The sequence below is a fragment of the Alligator sinensis genome, unplaced genomic scaffold (genome assembly GCF_000455745.1).
Source record: "Alligator sinensis unplaced genomic scaffold, ASM45574v1 scaffold404_1, whole genome shotgun sequence".
NCBI lineage: Eukaryota > Metazoa > Chordata > Crocodylia > Alligatoridae > Alligator > Alligator sinensis.
In genome coordinates, this window is record NW_005841839.1 from 4581809 (window position 1) to 4597111 (window position 15303).

Consider the following 15303-nt stretch of genomic DNA (forward strand, 5'->3'; position numbering starts at 1 on the left):
AACCAGTTTACGCCTCTTCCCAGCAGCTTTGTTTTCCCTGTTGGTTCACAAACTATTTTGATTAAATGGTTCTCGGCCTGTAGCGGTATCCTCTGTCCATCTCCTCTCACATTCAGGCATATTACTCTTGATCTCATCAGTCACTCGCACAATAACCTCCCACATGACTAACTCTGCTATTCTGTCTCCTCCTCCTGCTGTCTTCAGAAAATCAAACATGCGTCTCTCACATTCTGGCCATGCTGTAGTAAAAGGAAATCTTGCTTCTTATTCCCACAGCTTTTTGATAACAAATTTGCCTTGTGTTGCCATTCATACATACCTTCTAACTTATTCCATGCCTAGTAAAAGCAGCACACCAAAGTAAAGGGCCCTTAGGTAGCCTCCCAACTTTAGGAGGAATTGTTATTAAAAACAACAAAGCAAAAAGCCCACTCATTTTCTGGGGGTCAGAAAGGCTTTAACATTGAGAAAATGTTGTATTTTGAAACTTAATTGGGGATTGACCTTTTACTAGACACATGACATTTTCTCTTTCCTCCTACTGAAGCCTAACAGCCCATTTCTCTTTATTCTGTCTTCTATCTTTATCCTGAGGCCTTCCTCTCTTCTGGCCCAGTAAGGCAAACTGTACTGTTTAAAACCCAGTACCATAACTAAGGGTGGGCAAGGGGGACACAAGCCTCAGGCATTGATTAAGACAGGGAGCACTGACACCAAATCTGGGGGATGTTGGATGGGTGTAGTTATGCTGCTAGTTCAGCAGCTACAGACATGAACTTTGTGGAGATGAAACAGAGTGGGGCATTGGTGTCAGGAGGCTCTCAGGTCCTGCCAGCTAAGTACTTGGGGAAAAGAAGCAGGGGGTGAAGACAGGGAGGGGGCCCTGCTTCTGAATAAGGGGTTTTATTTCTTTGCTCAGCATATCATGCAGTAGTGTCTTTGGGGAGCAGATGAGAGGCTTAACTCCTTAGCTGGAAGTTTAACATCTTTCCCCATAGCTGCCAGGAACCTAGAGCTCCCAGGGCCCCTTTGTCTCCTTCACCTCTCTGCCAAGCTGGAGCCCACCACTACTGGGACCCAGAAGCCCCCCTACCTTAACTCCCCAGGGCCCTGGACATCATCCAGAGCCTCAGATACACCCCTGAGTGCCCCCCCACCACACACACACACACTTTGATCACGTGGAAAAGGGAAGTCCCTGCACCTCTGCTAAAGCCAGTCTCATTCTAGGTCACCTGGATGTGGCTTCTAAGACATTATCAGCTTGTGCTGTTTTTCCCATGATAACTCAGGAATTTCATATCTCCCCTGTGCATCAGGCAAAAAAACCCAGAAATCCTATTATTTCTCATAAACCCGTGCCTCCCCCTCATTAGTGTGCACCATATTTCTATACAGCACTAACTATACAAGTAATGAAACACAAATAGAAGACAAAAGTCAATACCTGTTTCCAGTGCGCTCCAGTCTGGGATCCTGACACATATCCAGCTCTGGAGTAGAGTCTATGATGTCCTGAACATCAGACCACTCATCACTGCTGCCCATTCCTACAGAACATACCACACATTTGAGAGACTGACTCAGAAGAACAATAGGCCAACCCGTGGTCCACTTGAGGGACAGTGTTCTTTAAGTCTAAATGGTTTTGCAAGATCAGGCTGCAAACTCTCAAGAGCTCTAAGCCTCATGGTATGGTACAGTGTGTCAAAAAAACAGAAAGCAAATGGCTACTTGGGAAGTCGCACATATACTAAGGTTGGGAAGTTGCATTCTAAAATTCCATGGCAAGGATAGAAGTGACCTAAGTCTCCTGTGGGAACACCAAGTGCCCACACTAGTGTTTTTTGATATAAAACATTAAAAAATTAATTCCAGAATGTGCCCTTTGCCTTTTAGCAAAACCCATCTCTCCTTATGCAACATTGTAAGAGGCATAAGAACATATACTAATTTACTAATTTATTTTTTTACATAAAGATTATTAAAGCTATAAATAATGACAATCATTTTAACAGAAATGATTTGACTATAGAGATTCTTGCACTTACATCTGATTTAAATGTTAATTATAGTGAACTGCATTTGGAAATAGCAATCCATAGACATACAATCTAATCTATTTCTAATATGATCCATGACCTGGGGTCATCATTAGATGAAGAAAGGAGTAGGAAATTCCCAGTAATTTATGAAGCTGTATGGATTACAAATGAAGCTAAACTATTCAAACATGCAGCCTTGAAGTTTTCCCATGAAGGTAGGCCCCACCGAGGGGCCAGGGTTTGCCCATGCAGATATCCCTGCAGAACTAAGCCCCAAATTACAAAGTGCATTAAAATCCTAAATGCATCAGATCTGCCTGCTAAACACACCCTGCATGTAGTATATGCATGATGACTTGAATGTATATTTCATTGCTTCAGGCCAGTTTTGTGCAACCCTTGGTAACGCATGTCAGGTTTCAACACAAAGATTGGTGTGTATTCACTGCCAGAATGGGGCTCCTTATACCAAACATTCTCAAGTTTGTGGAAGCAAAGGATTTCTTAGCTTTCATTCTTGAAAAAAAAACTGGGGAAGCTTCTTCCAGATACTAAAACTGATCATGATTTTGTGTGAACATGGGCTTGTATGTTCTGTTTTGATGTGCTTGCATCACTGGTACCTGCATGCATCTGAAGTTTAACTGTATAGGATACATAACATAATAATCTTACTTTATGTCATGTAGTTTTAACCCCAGTATTGAAAACTGCTCTGATGCTGTATTGTAGAGGATATGTGACAAAAACCTGAGAGGTTGAATATACAGAGATTGTAACAAAAGCTTTGGCTATCAAGTTTAATCAGGGTTCCTAAAAAAGGTGTTCAGAACCATTCAGAAAATGTAAGCTCATGCTGAAGGACCGAGTTTGAGCTCTGAAGGCCAAATTCACCCCTAATATCTTCAGCAGAGGAACAGTTGAAAGTAATGCTCCTCAACTTCAAGTTATACATATTCAATATACCACAAAGTCTGCCCTCAGTTATATGTTAGCTTCAAATGGAGTTATACCCACACACAAGAGCAGATTTGGGCCCCAGAAGGCGAAAGTAAAATGGCTGCAAAGCAATAGTTTTAAGTCATTGTACTGACAACTATTTAAAGTGTTTTAGAGCTGCAGGTCTCTGAACCCTAATGCCTCCCTTATGGAATACAACCTATTTTGGAGAAAATACTGTACAACAAATTTATTCCTGATATAAAACCATTATCACCACTGGAATTACCCAGCAACAAATTTCGTTTTGTCTGTCTCTTACTAATTCCCTCCAGTGGTCTTCAGTTCCCAGCCTCTGACGACCTGCAGAGGATGGTGGTGGGGACTGGATGTAGCATAGATGGTGTCCATTCTCTCCAATGCTGATGCTTACTGACCTGGCCTGACCAACATCATGAAAGAGTTACTGGCTAGTTAGTAACTAACACCCAGTAAGAGAGTCCTGCTTTGAAGTACTACATTGCCCTCTGCCAGCCAGAGGTCTGTGATTCTGACAACAACCTGATTACTAATATAATGAGAAAATGGGACTTGAGCCCTGGCATCCTCGCTCAAAGGCCACAGCAGAAAAGGTTATTGTTTTCTGGTTTCAATTTGTCAGGAACTCATTTAGGCACTGTATGAAAATTCCTCTTGGTCAGGTATAATAAACTTCAGCGGAAGGATGGTCCAGTGATTTGGGTGATAGCCTAGGGCTCTCGAGGCCTGGGTTCATTTTTAGTCTTCACAGCAGACCTTTCTAGGTCTCCTGATCAAGTCTCCGATCTGTAAAACAATCCATTCCCTGCACCCTAGGAATGTTGTGAAGATAACACATTACAGAAACTATGGGGTGCTCAGATGCTTCGGTAATGGGAGACAAGCAAGTACCACAGACATATACTAAAGTGGCTGCTGTGATGGCATTACAGCTATTTTTGTATTCATTTAGTATGGAGGCACAGGGCATTGGTTTTGGCTTCCCTTGCCTAAAGTTGTGGGTTCAAGTCCTAATGGGGCTTTGGGAACTGGAGTAAAAATAGTTTTCAAGAGAGGGAAGGGCCTTTTACATGAGAGAAAACCAAAAGAATTTGGCTTGTTTAACCTAGCAAAACAAATGCTGGGAGGGGATATGATCATTATTTACAAATATATTTAGGAAGGTAAATGCAAGGGAAAGAAAAGAATTAAGTAAGCCAAAGGACAATGTTGGCACAAGAACAAATGGGTATGAACTGGCTGTGAATCCGTTTAGTATGGAAAGAAGATGAAGGTTGCTAAACATCACAGAAGAGAGATTCTGGAACAACCTTTCAATAAGACTAGAGGAAACAAAAGCCTAACAGGTTTTAAGATGGAGCTTGATTAGTTTGAGAGGGATTTTATGAAGTAGGGGACAATATCAGGGAACTGAACTCAGTGACCTGGGAAGTCCCTTTCAATTCTATGTTCCTATATTCTTATGGAAATATAACTATAGTTTTATTTTACAGAAAACAGCCAATATGAGCACAGCCCTGTCTCCAAGTACAAGTGGGCAGGTCCCTAACTACCCTCTCACAACCCTGCTTCCAATGCTACTCTGCTCAATTATTCCTTTTTAGTACCCCACACCTCTTCCAGTAACTGACTTCACAATATCCATGTATATCAATTATTCAAACAGTTGTGCAACAGCCTGACTAGCCGAGTACATACACATCGGAATACGCCTGCCATACCTATGCTGACATTTCTCATCTCCTGGGTGACCTGGACTTCCATGTTCCGGCTATTCCGTTTCTCCCGCGCTCTCTTACTGTTCTTGCCCGTGCCATTGTAGTCACTGATGGGCTGGATGCTCTCATTCAGGGGTGTGACAGCAGCAGAGGGCACAGATGAAGTTGGCGTGTTGGACTTTGTTCCAGTGGTGCTCGGTGTGGCTGCTGCAGAAGACTGCCCAGATTCAGACATTTCATCTTGTGGGCACTGTGATAATACAGATGGGGAAGAACACAGAAAGGGAAAAGCACAGCTGTGTGTGTCAGTTAATTTCTCATTTACTGACCTGATGGTTGCCTTGTAGCATTATGGGAAATGAGTGCCAAGCACTAAACACCCAGGGCTCACTGTGCATGCTTGGCACTGCCACCACAACTGAAGAGCAAGGTCTTGAGCTGAACTCAGTTATCCTACCTGGTCAAAAACTTACTCCTTCACTACTAATCCCCATATTCCTTCAATATTTAGGGGGCTTACCAAGTCTTCAGATGTCAAATCAGATATGAATTCTCCTCACAATCTCCTATTTTAACAAATGTGGCCCAACTGTCAAAGGTGAAAAGCACCTGCAGCACTCATTGGATTCAGAGGGATTTTTGAGTGCTTGGTACTTCTAAAAAAAAATCAGGCCAACAGTTTCCAGATGCCCAGTGCAAGAGGGAGAAGACAGTCATTTCTGGACATTGCATTAGGCAGTATATGAAGTGGTCCCATAAAAGCTCTGGCTCTGTCACTGGTGGGTCAATGCATCCATTGTAGGGCACACAGAGCTTTGTTTAATATCTTTCTAATGCTGCCACTTCATTTGAAAGCACAGGGAAGTATTTTTGAGCCTAGGTAGCAGAAGCAAAGTGGAAACCAAGCTGAAATGGTTTTATTTTGCTGGACGGGAAGAATGACATGGCTGGATCATCTCATCTAGAAGCTAGCCAGGCATGAACCCAAAGTGACACAGAATACAGCCAAAGGTGGGACTCAGGTGTTAAAAAAAAAAAAATCAAAAGATGTTATAAAGAAATTCATGAGAGGTATATCAAACTTGAAATGTACACCAACAAGTCTCTGGTATGTATATACATGGCAGTGTCATTCCTCATAGTACCACATCCTAAAAAACACAGGAAGCTTTTAAAAATGCCCGAGGATTTGATGCTGTTCTTCCTGCTTTCCCTTTAAGGAAACACTGCTTCAGATTTAGCAATTCATCTTCTACCCAAACTGAAGTGAAATCCATTGGCAAAGTGTATAACTATTTACTGCCCAGCCCACCTTAGGCATTGCCTGAAAGGGGGTGACAAAATCAATGTCTAGAATTATACATTACAGTGTTTTGCAACTGAGTGAAAAAGTCATTGATGTCTATACCCCAGCTTACTAAATATAGCTGTTTCTGGTTACTTCCTCTCTCATTTGCAGCTGCTGGACAGTTTCTGCATCCACTCAGTTTACTAATGACTCTTTTGAGGCTATCTTAGGCCTCACAATCTTGGAGCTGTGATGCTGTGTGTACTTCAGTGATTTGCACATTTGTGTTCTTTATAACACAGCAAAAGAAGTCAAAATGGGATGGGAATGAAGACTGTGAAAAAAATGGGAACTCAACCCTTTGCAGCCATGCATTTGTTAAGAACCATCTGACCCCTTATTCCATACTGCTTTAGTTTAAAATAGCTTGTCCAAGTGGATGCCTTTCTTGCAATCCTATCTGGAATCCTAAGGTCCAACTGAAGCAGATATTGATATGGAGAATTTTTACCATAATGCTGCAATCAAATTTTATTCACTTCTTTGCTTGCTGTTTTATCTTGTGAGCCAAAACAAATGCACCTATGTCTTTCATTTATATGCGTATACCATCATGCTGGACATTGCACATCTAACTGCTGAAATGAGCATCAAAATTATTACATGGACATGAATTTAAGGTTATTTTCCATATATACTTTCCTAGGACAAAGTATCACATCAAAGGTTTCCAGAAGAAATCCAGCACCTAGGACTTATATTTGATGACAACTGACTACCGCACTCTAAAGGCCATAGAGCCAAGGGGCTAATTCATAGTATTATTCAATGTGAAAAGTAAATTAAAAAAACAAAACAAAACAAAACCAAGGTATGGCAGCATTATGTAATGTGTACACACACACACACACACACACACACACACAACCTATCACCCTTCTCAATAACAAAAATCTCTAAGGATTTCAAAGCACTAAATGGACACCCACATCAATCCATGATTTATTACTTCTTCAAAGGAGCTACAGGACATTTGGAAACACTATGTTACCATCACCTATGGAATAATGCCCATATCTCCTATCTCTCTAAAGAGTGTGCTTCATAAACTCCTGCTTATTGTTACAGTCCTCATTTTACCCACAACATATCTTGAAATTACTACCAGGGTCTTCAACTTCCCCTTGGTTATGCTTCTTAACTTTCTGCATATGGAATATCCTCCATAGCCTCCCAGTCCATTTTGTGTATGTCCACTCCCAAACCTTTAGATACTGTTGACGTATTCCTCCAATCTTCCAGGAACTCTTATAGACAGGTTGCTGATATATTCATTCTACTCTACTAAGAGCTCTATTAGTGCCATATATCTCCTTAACTCACCAGCCATCCTCCATTATTCAGGAAGTCATCTCTATAACCCACCACTTACCAAAAGGATGCTCTCCACAACCACCACTTACCTACAAGCCATACCTGTCAACCTCCTAAACATCAAATGTGGGGCAGAGACCTCCAAAATGCATTGTAAAGGCCCAAAAGTCATAGCAGTCACCATGAGTAGTCACAATTGTATGGGTATCACACTGAAAACACAGTACATAAAAACAAAAACCATTAAAGAACTCATCTCTGATGCACGAAATATGATATATGTAAAAAACAAACAAACCCCAAACCCCAAAAACAAACATTAAAAGCCCTAGTATATTTACAAAAAATAGAATTAAAAAAATAAATGAAATTATGTAAGAAACTTAACTACACATAAGATTCTCAGAGGAAGAAACCTGAACCTGTTCAGCCTCCACAAGAGAAGGCTGAGGGGGGATCTAGTGGCCTGTTACAAACTAGTCAGAGGGGACCAGCAGGCATTGGGGGAGTCCCTGTTCCCCCAAGCACTACCAGGAGTGACTAGAAATAATGGTCACAAGCTGGCAGAGGGTAGATTCAGACTAGACATCAGGAGGCGCTACTTCACTGTCAGGGCGGCTAGGATCTGGAACCAACTTCCGAGAGAAGTGGTGCTGGCTCCTACCCTGGGGGTCTTTAAGAGGAGGCTGCATGAACACCTTGCTGGGGTCGTTTGACCCCAGTACTTTTTCCTGCCATGGCAGGGGGTCGGACTTGATGATCTGTCAAGGTCCCTTCTGACCCTACCAGCTATGAAACTAGTCTGGAACACCAGGAAGAAAAATGCCAGGAAAGTGAGCTGCAAGTGCATCCAATATCCTCCATACACTGAAGGGGCTTAGCATGCCATTGAAGAAGGTCACAGCAAGATACCAGCAGTACTGCTATGCTTTTCAGTGGCTGAGCAAAGATGCTTGTGAAATAATGCCTCAGTCAGAGAGAACCGCCTTACAGAGAACAACTGAGACCCTTATATGAAGGGCTACTTTCATCACAACCTGTTAACCAATATCTTCTACTGTATAACACCTACTCATGCCATATTTTTCACGCGCCACAAACTATTCACAGGATCATATCTGCACTCCTTAAGAAATTTACCCTTAAATTTCTTACACACTAAAGGTTTCCATAACCCTACTAAACTCCATCCCCTACAAGATTATCTCCTTATAGATATGCCCAGGCCTTTCTTTAACAAACACTAACTATCAATCCCAGCAGTACCTTGGAAAGTCCCACAGCTGAGCACTACCAGTGCTGACCAAGTTTTATATTTATTATAGATTTTTTTGCCCATTACAAGCATCAACAAATTGCAAAGAAAGGCAGCACACTGCAGAATTCAAGTCTTTTAATTTTCTTTGGATTCCTGTTGAATTTTCTTGCCATGCTGAGTGAATTATTGATAAACTGTAGGTAGCTATTAGTAAGAAGCTTGTAATCTCTCCCTCTCAGCATACAGGTTAAAGAACTGGCCTCACTCATTCTATAAATGTGAAAAATAGATCCAGTCCCATCGTTCTCATAGCATCCCCCTGCAAAAGAAACACTATATAGAACTGATCCATTGAGAGAGATTTTGGTTCCATCTGCACCAGGGGAATGCAACATCACAGCAACAAACAGGACATACAAGCACTGGCTGTGAACTGTGTCTTTGCAGCAAAGCCATAATGCAAATCAGCTGGCAGAAAGATGCTTGTGCCACATCTACAAGCCTCCAACCCTGATCGTACCAGTGCAATGTGGGACTCTTACCCTAAGGGCAGACAAAATATGGCCCATGGGCCAGATCTGGCCCACCCAGCATTTTCATCCAGCTCACGGTCCTGCTTGACAAATTGCACCCCGCCCAGCCCTTCCATCCACGAGGGTGGAAGTGAGGCACCCACATGTACACATACCCCCAAACATACCCTATTGCACCTCGCTCCCACCCCCTGTGCACAGAAGGGTCCGGCCCAGTCAGCACACAGGTTCTGGGCAGGGCTGCTGCTGCCACTGCTGCAGCCACCGGGGACCTGCTCTGCTTCCACGGTCTCCTGCTGGCTCTGGGCAGCAGGTAGGGAAGCAGCAGGGCAGGGCCAGGACAGAGCTGCAGCTGGGCAGGAGCACAGAGCTTGAGGCTGGTGGGCAGCTTGGGTGAGGAGTGTGGGGACCCCCCCCGACTCTCTTCATGGTGCGTAGCCCTGGCAGGTGGTGGCAGCGGCAGCAGCAGCAGCAGGTGGGAGCACTCAGGGCATTCATGGCTGGTGCAAGCACTTGGTGGGGCACAGCAAGAGGCACAGCCTCCACTGGGCTGTCTGTATCACTGGCACTCCCTTCCTGTGCCGTGCGAGTGCAGGAAGTCCTGCATACTGGAGCTGGCTGTCTTCCCTGACAGGGCTGCATGACATGGGAGGGAAGCCCCAGACACCTTCCCTTTGGGGGCGGGGAAGGCAGCCAGCTCCAGCACATGGGGCTTCCCTCCTGTGCCTGGCAAGTGCCGGGAGTGCTGGCAATATGGTGGCCCAGTAGGGGGTTGTGCTCCTCGCTGCAATGTGCAGTGCTGGGCAGAGCTGCGCCCCACCAGGCACCAGAGCCCTGAGCACTCCCACCTGCTGCTGCTGCACCATGGGGGGAGTGTGGGGGCCCCCACATCCCCACACCCTCTACTCCCCACAAACACCAAACACTCACACCCTGCCCCCACAACCTCCCACATATACACAAACCCCTCACATACCCTATGCCCCCATACACACAGCCACACCCCCTCACACCCCACCATACACATACACCTTCACCCATACCCCACCACACACACACCCCCACCCATACCCCATCACACACATCCCCCCCCCACACACCTGCACCCTACCATACACACACACACTATACAAGACCAAGACTTAATTTTTGAGTTATTATGCAATATCCCTTATATACAGTATGCAAACACAAATCATGATAGACATTTTTTTTCTAATAGAATTAAAATATGTTCTAGTAGGTGTTCGACTTTTAGTATGATTTGGTTTTTTTCTGGTTCTAATCAAGTTTCCCTCCAAGCTGCATGTGTACGTGGCCATGCCCAATTTAATACCATGCCGTGCACTAACTTATTAATGCTGCACACCCACCCAGAGAGGAGCTGGGCTGTGGCACGGCAAGGCGAGGCAGGGGCTGGCATGGGCTCTGCTGGCGCTGGGGAACTGCTCTGCTGGATCAGTGCCGCTCCCCGCCTTTCAGCTGCTTTTACACCTCAGAGCTGGAGCTGCCTCCCCCCCAGCCCAGCCCACGCCTGCCCTGCATGCCCACCTGCGCCACCTTGTCCAGCAGTGCTCCCTGGCAGCCACAGGGAGTGGCGTGGGCAGAGCTGGAGGAGGGGCTGGGCCAGGCAGCCAGGAGCAGCCATGTCCTTCTGTACCTTCTTCAGCAGGGAGCATTACAGGGGCCACTTCGAGCCAGGTGAGCGGGGGGCACTGCCTGCAGGGCCCTGCTTCCCATAGGGGCTTGGGGCCCACAGGGTGCCCCTAATAGGGGCCTCACTGCCTATAGATGCCCCTGCCCCCTATAAAGAACCTGCTGCCCCAGCTTCCCCTGCAGGAGCCCCCACTGCCTAGAGGGTGTCCATGCTCTCTTATAGGTGGCCCCTGTGCCCCCATGGGAGCCGCACTGCCTATAGGGTGCCCCTGCCCCTCGTGGGGACCCTAACCCTGAGAATAATGCTGAGGATCCATTACATGAGGATTCTAGTCTATAAGGCTTAGCATAGTCTGGATCCAGACTTAGCCAAAGGAGGAGCGGGACCAAAGCGGTGCGCTCACAGACCAAAGCAGCGTGCTCACAGATCGCTACACCTTCAAAGATCCTGTAAAAAAATAACATGTTCTAAGATGGCAACCCCCGCTCCCAAAAGGAGTATTTCCGGGAGGCAAGGGAAGGGACTTCCAGTGGCAATGGTCAGGGGCTGGGGGGGACTTCCAGTCCCAAGATGGTGACCAGGGGCGGGGCAGCTGTCAAAAGGCGGGGCTACCCACACAGCCCTCAACAGCTCACCAAAACTAATTAAGTGACCCTCCAGCTGAAATAATTGCCCACCCTTGTCCTACCCTATGGCTCCCAGCATAGTTCTCCAGAGCAAGAAATCTCTGGAAAGGTTATGGGACCTGAATGGCACTGGGTGAACTAGGGCTAAGTCTAAAGGTTTTTTTGTATCTGTGTTACATTAACACACCCCTACCATTGAGCCAGCCAGGGCCCAGGCTCTGGTTATAAGAGAAAGCAGTGACCAGGTTCCACGAACTGTTTTGGTCCTTCCTGATGATCTGGGGATGTGTCCAGAGGCACCAGGCCGCCTTCACGCTGCCACAGGTGTGACAGCAGAGGGCTGACATCCTGGCCCCCCTGAATGGGCTCCAAGCCTGGTGTGAAGGTCTCTGCTGTGATGAACACTGTCACACCCATGTGGCAGCATTTGTCTTGTGCATTTTTTAAATTTGTTTACATTACTTCTGTTATCTGTTGCGGGCCCAATCCTGAAGAATACAGGCAGGCCAAAGTGCATCCGATTCCAACTGATGCTGGCTGAATAGCTGTATTTCTCTCTCTCTACCATGCTCTACCTTATTTTATTTTTTTTACAGGATTAGTAGTTATAAGCTTACAGGAGCATAGCAGCCCCCTTTTGGCCAGTTTAATGATATGATATTGGGCTTTGCTGCCATATCAGAGGATTAACATTAATTTTTAACACTGCGTTCAGTATAGATGGGGCATTTTATTATACATATTTCCACATATAGCTGGAATCAACTTCATGTCTAATAGAACTGGAATAATGGTGGGCATGTTCCAGGCACAGCTAAGTAAATGTCACAATTGCTACTTGGCTTGATGGAAAATGTGAAGCTACTTACTAGGGAAACAACATGCACAAATGCAAATAGGTGTCAGGTGGGGTTCTAGTTTCTTGGGGCTGACTGGTAGAGTTGAGAGGGACCAATTGCACCAATAGCTGTAATGCTGTGAGTTCAGCCCCGTAGGCTAAACAGTCAGTGACAATTATCAAGGCAATGGAAAGGCTTGCTCCAATGTGACAAAATACAGACAGCTGATCCAATGAGTACCTACATAGTTTGTGTGAGCATGGGAAGTATTTCTGATTTAAGGCATCAGGTACATCAGTAGGGCTGCCTGCACTCTTTTTGCCTAGTATAGATGGATCCAAAGACAAGAAGATTAAAACAGCAATGACTAGAAAGAGCAGAAGGCGAACACAAGCCAATGCAGAATAATGTCCAGACCCAGGTTCCTATGTAGGAGCAAAAGATAGATTCCACTACTTCCTCTAGCAAATGCTCCATGAACAGCATTGGTTCAAAAGTAGAGTGATTCCTAAATCTCTCCTCACATACTTCTATCCATCACAAACAAATCAAACTCATAGGGAATTAGAGAGAATTAATATTCAGACAAAAATCAGAAGGTGACAAGAAAGATGAGTGGCATGAAACCCAGCCTATACCCCATGTAAAACCTGTGAGTATCTTAAAGTCACCCTTTCCCTGTTCAGTTCAGTTATCAGAATGGATCAGATGTAGAAAAAAGAGAGGCTGCAAAGTGTTATGGACACATGTTGGTCTCTGTCTTTATGAAGATGTGGGATGCTATTGACAGTGGGAGAGTGGGAAACCCTTGTTCCATGATGGTCTAAAAAACCTTGTAGCTGGAGTTGGACTGCAGCTGGCCGAGGTCACTCAGGTGCCAGTGGTCCACTGTGGGGATGATCTTGGCCCCTATCTGCCCACGTACCATTCCATCTGCAAGGGGGAAGACGTTCAGAGAATTAGGACGCTCCTTCCTGCTAAACAGAGAGAAAGAGAAAAAGAGAGAGAGAGAAAAAACACAATCTGTTAGCAAAGCCATAGGGCCCTAGGATTGGAGGTACTATACATCTACCATTAATTACTAATATTTTACATGCTACAGAATTTGGGTTTTTACTTCTTCCCCTCTCTTCTCAAGAGCTGTATTTTCTCCCAAGTCCCATTTTTCCAAGGTGGAAGCAACTGACTGTGTGATCAAACCTGGGTTATCTAATGCTCATAATCTCTGCATTAAAAAGTTCTATCATAGTGCTCTACAGATAAAAGCTGCCCTACAAGGCCAATGATTCAAACTGGAATTCACTACCTTCAGGAGTCTTTCCTGGAACTACACTGTACCTTCCTGTGGCAATTCCATGGGGAAGGGTAAGAGGCCAGGAGACTCCATAAGGTTGAGTGGCTGCTCTGCCACCCCTCAGAGGGGAAAAGTCTTGTGCACTGGAGAAAGGAGTGAAGCACAGCCAGTCACTGGATACTGAAATCAGTATTTTTGTTTGAGAACCAGATGACCCAACTAGGGAATAAGGCCACAGTGAGCAAGTTCTTTGTTCCAAATACAGCAGAGCTGTTACCCCCTCATTTTCATGAGGTCCGCTCATGTGTCAATAGGGAGTTTGAGATGGGAAGGTCAGCTCCACTGTACCTTCTGCATCTCTCATCTCAGTCTGCCCCAACTACAGAAAGAGAGGAGACAGCTAGCCCTGGAATTCTCCCATATGATAAATCAAACTGGGTCATTTCAGGTGTTAAAACATAAAAGTGACAACCAACACATGTATTCCATTCTCTAATGTTTAGGATACAGTTTAGTATATTAATCAGTTGGAAAGGAAGTAGAATGAGGTCTCCCTCCTTGCCCTTCCTCCCCAATGGTTTGCAGATGCTTAGCTGGTGTTGGGAGCTCTGTCTGTGTGTACATATGCTGGCACAGATTTTGAGACTGAGCCCTCAAGGGACAACATCAGTGATGGAAGAGATTGCAACACCACAAAGGGCATTTATACACATGCTTCTGGGTGGGGGGAGGAGGGGAGTGCTTTAATTAAAGCAGCTCCAAGAGCAGCTGTAATTAAAGCGCCCGGAGCATCATAAGTATCAGTGTCCCCATGCTGAAAAATGGCAGCAGGGGCGCTTTAGCTAAAGCTCGTTCAATGAGCTTTAGTTAAAGCACCCCCACTGCCCTTTTTTAGCATGGGGATGCTGATACTCGTGACGCTGGAGTCTTCTGGAGTGCGATAATTATAACACTCCAGCGGACTCAATTAATTGAGTCTGCTCCAATGCACTGTAATCACAGCATGTCAGAGCAGCCTCATATCCATACGATTTCTCTCTGTGGCAGGGAAGCGTGACTGCAAAGGATGAAAACAGCCTGAAAAGGATGGGAGCCTGAAAGGTCAGATGTACTGATTTAGTAAATCCTCTTGGGAGTTTCTACTAGGAGGGCTAAAGTAGCACACCAGACACAAATTAAGGCTGAATCACTGTGCATCATGAGCCTATTAAGGAACACAGAGGTGATGCTGCTCTGGTCAAGCGGCTAACACAAATGAACGGTTAAGAGACCAGATAAGGAGACTAAAATGACTGACAAAACCCATACAAAGATATGAAAAGAAAATCATACACAACTGCATGGGCTTAGTGGGGTTAACACACCTGGAACCCCAGGGTAAGGGTTGTTTTTGCCTATCTGATACAAACACAGCTTTTCTCCAGCAGTCTTCATGCCGATAATGTGGAAGACTGCTCTTGTACTAAGGGAACATGTCCTCAGGGACCTAGCCAAGAGACCATTACAACCACTCTGCTTGTGACCTTGTGTAAAGTCACTGTAATGGAACCTGAGGCCCCTGAGAGCTGAGGAAATGCACTAATACAGGGATTGATGCAATAGCCAGCTTGTTTAAAGAGTTGGGGAGGGAAAGGACCTGGAAAAAGAGACTGAATACATTTGGGTAGCAAATTCAGAATGACGAGCCGTT

At 45.1% G+C, this 15303-nt stretch overlaps 1 protein-coding gene across 7 annotated transcripts in view; it reads right to left on the bottom strand.

Annotated features, from left to right (window-relative positions):
• The window catches only part of MAPK8IP3 (mitogen-activated protein kinase 8 interacting protein 3), a 75229-nt gene that overhangs the window by 47772 nt on the left and 12154 nt on the right, over nt 1–15303 (bottom strand). For 3 of the 7 annotated variants that reach the window (XM_025204068.1, XM_025204038.1, XM_025204053.1), the window contains 3 exons: nt 13152–13296; nt 4748–4994; nt 1451–1553 (listed from right to left, as the gene is read on the bottom strand). In XM_025204068.1, coding sequence (XP_025059853.1) covers nt 1451–1553; nt 4748–4994; nt 13152–13247 — 446 coding nt within the window. In that variant the 5' untranslated portion in view covers nt 13248–13296. Of the gene's footprint in view, nt 1–1450; nt 1554–4747; nt 7619–13151; nt 13297–15303 lie in introns of all 7 variants that reach the window. The other 4 variants (XM_025204076.1, XM_025204072.1, XM_025204045.1 and 1 more) reach the window with 2 other exon arrangements.